The sequence below is a fragment of the Bos mutus genome, chromosome 15 (assembly GCF_027580195.1).
Source record: "Bos mutus isolate GX-2022 chromosome 15, NWIPB_WYAK_1.1, whole genome shotgun sequence".
In the NCBI taxonomy this organism is placed as follows: Eukaryota; Metazoa; Chordata; class Mammalia; order Artiodactyla; family Bovidae; genus Bos; species Bos mutus.
In genome coordinates, this window is record NC_091631.1 from 2,002,348 (window position 1) to 2,010,600 (window position 8,253).

Consider the following 8,253-nt stretch of genomic DNA (forward strand, 5'->3'; position numbering starts at 1 on the left):
GTGATTGCAATGAAATGCATTAAATTATAGTAACCTATTTTATTGCATGAATTTCCTTGTTTTTGAAAATATGAATTGGAGGCTAAAAAAAAATCTCATTTTAACATTTATTTTTATTTTTTGGCCACACTGAATGGCATGTTGTATTTTAGTTCTCTGACCAGGATCAAACCTGTGCCCTTGCTTTGGGAGCATGGAGTCTTAACCACTGAATCTCCAATTAAGTCCCCTAACAAATCTCATTCTAAGAAATCTCTGCAATCATCGTGTAGATGTCTGTTTACAATTCTGAACTTAAGATTCAATCATTTATGAGGATAGATGATTGGGTTATATTATCTTAAAAATTCTTTAAGCTAGAATATTCTGTGTTTCTACCATTATTTAAAAATTAACTTTTGTTGTTATGTCCATGTTAAATTGAGCAAATTCTGGTATAAGTTATACCTTGGACATAATTATGTTTCTAAGCACAGTTACAACCCAGATCCACTTTTCTCATTGATATAGTGCATTTTGATAATGCATAAATAACCCCCATGGAGAATAGTACAGTCGTGACTGAGTTCATTCTTGCCGGGATAACTGATGACCCACAACTGCAGATCCCACTCTTTCTAGTGTTCACACTCATCTACCTCCTCACTCTGGTTGGGAACCTGGGGGTGATCACGCTGATCCTGCTGGACTCTCGTCTCCACACGCCCATGTACGTCTTCCTCAGCCACCTCTCCCTGATGGACTTTGGTTACTCCACAGCCGTCACTCCCAAAGTGATGGCTGGATTCCTCACGGGAGACAAGGTCATTTCCTACAAAGCTTGTGCTGCTCAGTTTTTCTTTTTTGCTGTCTTTCTCTCTGTGGAAACTTTTCTCTTGTCTTTAATGGCCTATGACCGTCATGCAGCAGTGTGCAAGCCACTCCATTACACCAACATCATGACACCAAGAGTGTGTGCCTGGATGGTCGTAGCGGCCTACGTCCTTGGTTTTCTAGTGGCCTCTGTGCACACTTGGAATGCATTCAGTCTCTCTTTCTGCAGATCCAACGTGATTGATCACTTTTTCTGTGATGCTACTCCTGTCCTGGCTCTCTCATGCTCAGATAACAACAGAAGCGAGATAGTGTTTTTTGTTTTGGTGAGCTTCAATATCGCCTTTACTCTCCTGATCATCTTGATCTCTTACCTGTTTATCTTTGTCACCATTCTGAGGGTGCGCTCATCTGAAGGACATCAGAAGGCCTTTTCCACCTGTGCGTCCCACCTCACTTCCGTCTCCATCTTCTATGGGACAGGCGCCTTCATGTACCTACAGCCCGGCTCCCGCCATTCCATGAGCACAGACAAGATGGCGTCTGTGTTCTACGCCTTGGTTGTTCCGATGCTAAATCCGCTGATCTATAGTCTGAGGAACAAAGAGGTCAAGAGCGCCCTAAAAAGGGCTGTCGGTAAAGCAACGTTTTCTCTAAGATTCATGTCTTAATTATATAGAAACAACAGTAGTATGGTTTCCTATACTTGCTAGGGAAAATACTGACTTGCTAGGTCAATAATTATCAAAATATTTTATGTCCTTTCTCAAGTTCTTTTTGAGTCTAGGAAGCAAACATGTGGACAAAATGAGTTCTCAGGAATAATAACTTAAGGAGAATCAACCATGAACCTATGATTTATATTTCAAATTTTCTTTTAAATTAATTTTTACTGCATATTTGTTTCCATAATTACCCACATTTATATGTATATTTATGCTTATATGCATATTTAAGTACATGCCTACATGCATCTTACCAACGTAAACCACATGCAACTCACACACTCATGAGTGAACAGAAAAATGAGTTCAAGAAACAAATGGGACTTGTCTAGTTTTATAGTATAGCCTGAAGCAATGGTTTTGGTGTCTGATAAGGCCGTGGCACCCCACTCCACTACTCTTGCCTGGAGAATCCCATGGATGGAGAAGCCTGGTAGGCTGCAGTCCATGGGGTCTCACAGAGTCGGACACGACTGAGCAACTTCACTTTCACTTTTCACTTTCATGCATTGCAGAAGGAAATGGCAACCGACTCCAGTGTTCTTGCCTGGAGAATCCCACGGACGGGGGAGCCTGGTGGGCTGTGGTCTATGGGGTTGCCCAGAGTGGGACACAACTGACGCGATTTAGCAGCAGCAGCAGCAGCAGCAACACATTCCTAAATATTAATCTGTATGTTTTTAAATAGAAATAAACATTTGGTATGTAAATTAAAGACACACACACACAACTCTTTATTTGAAGATATTTCATTTTAATAATATTTGTCCCGAATATCCTTTGCTCTAGGTTTACTACATAATGCTTTTGTCTTATTCTTTTTTTCAGTGATAATAAACATCACTATATGAACCTCTTTTTTTTTTTCTTTCTTTATTTCTTTATGGCTCTTCTGGTTCTTCATGGACTCGTGCAGGCTTTCTCTAAATGTGATGAGCAGGGGCTGCTTTTCCGTGCAGTGCACAAGCTTGCCATTGTGGGCGTCTCTGGCTTCGGAGCGCAGGCTCTCTGGGCTGGGCTCCGCACTTGCAGCTTGAGGCCCTAGAATGAAGGCTCAGTAGTTGTGGCTCACAGGCTTAGTGCTTGGCAGAATGTGAGATCTTGCCAGACAAGGGATGGGACCCTCACCCTCTGCACTGTTAGGCAGACTCCTAACCACTGGACAACCAGGAATGACCCCATATGAGCATCTTTACTTAGCTCAATTTTCATCTTTATTGACACATTACCCATATTATCATCTTCATGTGACAATTTTAATGAAAAAAGAATAGCAGAGTATAAGATAAGGAACTAATGAAAACATGTTTTAACTCACTGAAGTAAAAAAATAACAACTTTTAAGTTTACAGTAAGCCTTGACTCTTTGTCTTCAGATGCTCAGCCCAGGACATATTTTATGTTCCTTCCTTCCTGTGGACAGTCAGGTCACCAATGGACAGATCTCCATTCAGACTCAAGTTGAAGGCTGAACTGACTGATACTTACCACACTCTAAGAATAACCTAACATACTTTTTAAAGTTGGGTATATTAGAACACTAAGACTCATTCAAAGATATGATGATACTTATAAAAATATCTTTTACAAAGAGAACAGTATCAAATTAATTGAGTCTAAAGAGAATTTCTTTGAATTATCATTTCCTATGTAGTGGGTAGCTCAAACTACTGCACAATTGCACTCATCTCACACACTAGTAAAGTAATGCTCAAAATTCTCAAGCCAGGCTTCAGCAATATGTGAACTGTGAACTTCCTGATGTTCAAGCTGGTTTTAGAAAAGGCAGAGGAACCAGAGATCAAATTGCCAACATCCTCTGGATCATGGAAAAAGCAAGAGAGTTTCAGAAAAACATCTATTTCTGCTTCATTGACTATGCCAAAGCCTTTGACTGTATGGATCACAATAAACTGTGGAAAATTCTGAAAGAGATGGGAATACCAGACTACCTGACCTGCCTCTTGAGAAATTTGTATGGAAGGTCAGGAAGCAACAGTTAGAACTGGACATGGAACAACAGACTGGTTCCAAATAGGAAAAGGAGTACATCAAGGCTGTATATTGTCACCCTGTTTATTTAACTTATATGCAGAGTACATCATGAGAAACGCTGGACTGGAAGAAACACAAGCAGGAATCAAGATTGCTGGGAGAAATATCAATAACCTCAGATACGCAGATGACACCACTCTTATGGCAGAAAGTGAAGAGGAACTCAAAAGCCTCTTGATGAAAATGAAAGTGGAGAGTGAAAAAGTTGGCTTAAAGCTTAACATTCAGAAAATGAAGATCATGGCATCTGGTCCCACCACTTCATGGGAAATAGATGGGGAAACAGTGGAAACAGTGTCAGACTTTATTTTTGTGGGCTCCAAAATCACTACAGATGGTGACTGCAGCCATGAAATTAAAAGACGCTTACTCCTTGGAAGGAAAGTTATGACCAACCTAGATAGCATATTGAAAAGCAGAGACATTACTTTGCCAACAAAGGTCCGTCTAGTCAAGGCTATGGTTTTTCCACTGGTCATGTATGGATGTGAGAGTTGGACTGTGAAGAAAGCTGAGTGCCAAACAATTGATGCTTTTGAACTGTGGTGTTGGAGAAGACTCTTGAGAGTCCCTTGGACTGCAAGGAGATCCAACCAGTCCATTCTGAAGGAGATCAGCCTTGGGATTTCTTTGGAAGGAATGATGCTAAAGCTGAAACTCCAGTACTTTGGCCTCCTCATGCGAAGAGTTGACTCATTGGAAAAGACTCTGATGCTGGGAGGGATTGGGGGCAAGAGGAGAAGGGGACGACAGAGGATGAGATGGCTGAATGGCATCACTGACTCGATGGACGTGAGTTTGGGTGAACTCCCGGAGTTGGTGATGGACAGGGAGGCCTGGCGTGCTGCGATTCATGGGGTAGCAAAAAGTCGGACATGACTGAGCGACTGATCTTACCTGATATGATGTAGTGGGTTTTCCTGTGAATATTTTTTCTAGGCTAAATGAATTAGAATACATATATAATATAAAATATATGAAAGTATGTATTTATTTCAAGGTGTAGTACATTTTTTTTCATGTGATGTCTGAAATCTAGTATCAAGGGCTCCTGTGGTTTGACTTGAAGGGCCAGCAAGTCCTGTTATGGAGTGACAGAGATAATGAGGTATGTATCCCTCAGAACCAAGTGAAATATCATAGGAATAGATTATCTCTCCTAGTAGGGAGGGACTATCACCTTGTACGAGAAAAGGAACCAGGTTCTTCATTTTCTGTGAGTTATCCTTATAAAATGGGAAAACCTCCCTGGAGATTTAAGGGCAAAGAATCACTTTTGGCTATGCAATTTGAAGATCCCAGTGGAAAAGCAAAGATGTTGAGTCCCTTGATAAAAATGTTTAGTAATTTTAATCTGGCAAGGGCAGAGTGTTAAAACCAGAGCAGAACCTTCTAAGCACAAGGTCTGAGTGACGGCAGTGGATTCTTGCTCATGAAGCGAACCCTGAAGAGTCCTCCCTTTCTTAGATATAATCTCTTAAAAATTACAACCATTAGTATTTAAAACTAAGTTGGTCTCCACTTTTTAGGTCATTGTGAGAATGCAAATCAAAATAACAATGAAAGAACACTGCACATTTTTCAGAGTGGCCGAAGTCCAGAACACTGACAACACCAAATGCTGCTAAAGAGAGTGGCCGAAGTCCAGAACACTGACAACACCAAATGCTGCTAAAGAGAGTGGCCGAAGTCCAGAACACTGACAACACCAAATGCTGCTAAAGGTGTGAACAGCTGAAACAATATTACCATCTTGAGGAAAGGGATTTCTGTGGAGCACATTTTGAGACAAGTAGCCTTGTTGCGATTCACTTTTGACCATATATCAGCTGTTCTGTACTGTGTATGAACACCCTTCGTAGCAGAAAAGCATACAGCTTAAATGTATTAATACTTAGTATTTCTAAAGCCTGAATTCTCACATTTACCTCTGCTTTGTGTTTTTTCCAAGTTACTTAACTTCTCAAATGTGTTTATTTTTTTCTTTCTCATTTTTAGAAGGCAATCATAATAATGTCCACATGGGAGTTTCTTGTGAGTGCTGTACTAGGTAAGGCCTGGCATATATGTTCAGCAGCCATACACGGTATTATGTATATTACTGGCATAACATACATGAAAAAGTGAACGTCATGTCCGACTGTTTGCAACCCTTTTTCCATGGACTGTATAGTCCATGGAATTCTCCTGCCCAGAACACTGGGATGGGTAGCCTTTCCCTTCTCCAGCAGATCTTCCCAATCCAGGAATGAAACCCAGGTCTCCCACATTGCAGGCGGATTCTTTACCAGCTGAGCCACAAGAGAAGCCCATAGCATACATAATACTATATTATATATATATATACATATACATATACATATATATATACACACACACACACACACACACATGCATTATACTACTAATGAAGGCAACATTACAGTCATTCTAAATGCTAATAGCACCTGATTGGCAACCCACTCCAGTACTCTTGCCTGGAAAATCCCAGGGACAGAGGAGCCTAGTGGGCTGCTGTCTATGGGGTTGCACAGAGTCGGGCACGACTGAAGTGACTTAGCAGCAGCAGACCATAATCATCACATTTTATTTGCAGCATAATAATTTGTATGCATTTTTTATATTCCAGTTTAAAATGTAAGCTTCTGTATTTCTGGGAAAAAAAGGTTTTAATATGTTGTGTGTTCTTAAGGAATCTTTGTAAGTTAATAAAAGAATAACAATAACCATAATAACATTTTTGAGTGATTATCCCTTTAGGCACTGCAATGAGATAACACATAAAAATTACCTTCCAAGCATATTATGATACAATGATGTATAAAGGTTTCATAGTACAAAGGATAGAATCTGGTGTTTAAATTTAGTTACGTTTGTTTGCACTTTATATGCTCATATGTCTGATACTATATGGATAGTCTGCACCATGAACTTAGAAGAAAGATTCTAATGCATCTCTGGTAATAAGAGTAGAACTGTTTCTACCAGGACAAAAACAATAAACACCAAACATTGTTAGTCTATTACTTATTGAAATATATGTGCAGCCTGAATACTTTGGTGTATGAGAATTCTATTTGGTCATTTCTCAATAGAGTAGATATTAACCACCCCAAAATCACAAGGTAAATCCTAGGAATTACTCTACTGGAGCTTTTAAAACTCACAGGCTGTTGGGAATAACTTTAAATGTGATGGATTCTCCCTGAGAAATAGGATATGACTTGGCACACATGATACAGATTCCTAATGAGTGAGAATAAAATGTACTCCAATCTGAAACTAATTGCCAACCCCAGTGGTTTTTCCTTTATGTAGGACAAGAGTTGAGTTATTCTTACCAGTTGTCCATGCTTTTCCTACAACCCATACCAATCATTCCGCCTGATAATTTTGTTTTTACATTAATTAGTTTATTTTAGTTGTCCTGCTGATAATTTTGACATTTGGGATGAGCAGTTTTGTTTGTTTGCATTTGTTTATGAATTTTATTCTGTGACAGACCCTGAAAACAAACTTCCAAGGAACACATCTTGCTAACTGTGGGCAATCCCTCTGGCTTATTCAGATTCTGACAACTTCTTTGACAACTTGAGTCCTGACCATAGCTTCATCCTTTGTGTAGTTTTCCCATGTACATTTATTCATCCTTTATGTATTAGCTGAGGTGTTGCTTCTCTTGAGAAAACATTCTGGCCTGTCAATTTAAGGTAGATTTTTATCTTATATGGGTACCTGCTCCATTTATAATTTTATATCCTTTTTTCTGAGTTTGTTTGTTGTTTGTCTTCTCCAGTAAACCTACGCATATGAGACTAAGCACGTGTTTCTTTTGCCTGGATATGAACACCCAAGGCTAGGACTATGGTTAAACTCATTTGGGACCAATACACAGTTGAAAAAATGATCATTATAATTAATAGTTCAAATATTTCAGATGAAATAAGGCATGAAATTCTTTCTGGGATCCATTTGGCTTCATGGCAGACCTCTCTCCCTATCCTCCCATGTTTATGTCAATACTGGGCCCTAGAAATAAAGATACAACTTGATGTTAGCATGGTCATAGAGAGTTAATACGCATTATGCTAATACACTAATGACCTCCCTCAACAAGCAGAGCTGGATTCTTATAGACACATTCATTACCTGTTCTCCAGTAGTGAGATTAGGACCTGTTGCTCTCATGGGGACTTTGTCCCTGAGAAGTCCATGAGTTTATAATGTTCTCTCTCTCTTCCAGTTTCCAATAACTCCATCTGGCCTTTTATTATAGGTAACAGACCAAGGGCTAGAGCCCCTTGACCATTCATTCATTTAAATGATTGTCAGTACTTGTCTAAACAGATATGATGGCCTTACCCAAACCGAGATGTACAGGGAGCCTGCAATAATGACCAGGGCAAATAATCATGACTTTGATTGTGGTGATCACCATTTTCAGGACACTACAAGGATTCTCTTCTTTTCTCATGACAGCGGTAGTCTTTCAGGGAGGGTGTTGTTTGGGGCTGCCTTTCTAATATCCCCCTTTTCTAGATGAATATATAGTTGCTTAAGGAAATTAAGTGATTTATTTATTAAGAAGAAGAAAGATCAGCAGCTCTTTCTGTGCAAGTCATGTTAACTACTTTTCTGCCATTCAGTAGTTTTTTTTTTT

The 8,253-nt window shown here is 39.5% G+C and overlaps 1 protein-coding gene across 1 annotated transcript; it reads left to right on the forward strand.

Moving 5' to 3' along the window:
* The first annotated feature begins 539 nt into the window (after nt 1–539).
* On the forward strand, nt 540–1,484 carry LOC102271478 (olfactory receptor 5B12). The gene has a single exon (XM_005907377.3). It carries the CDS (start codon nt 540–542, stop codon nt 1,482–1,484), a length of 945 nt encoding a protein of 314 aa, XP_005907439.2.
* Nucleotides 1,485–8,253: the final 6,769 nt, after the last annotated feature.

Excerpts from the sequence above, each read along its gene's own strand:
- LOC102271478 (XM_005907377.3), top strand. The coding sequence starts at position 540 with ATGGAGAATAGTACAGTCGTGACTGAGTTCATTCTTGCCGGGATAACT.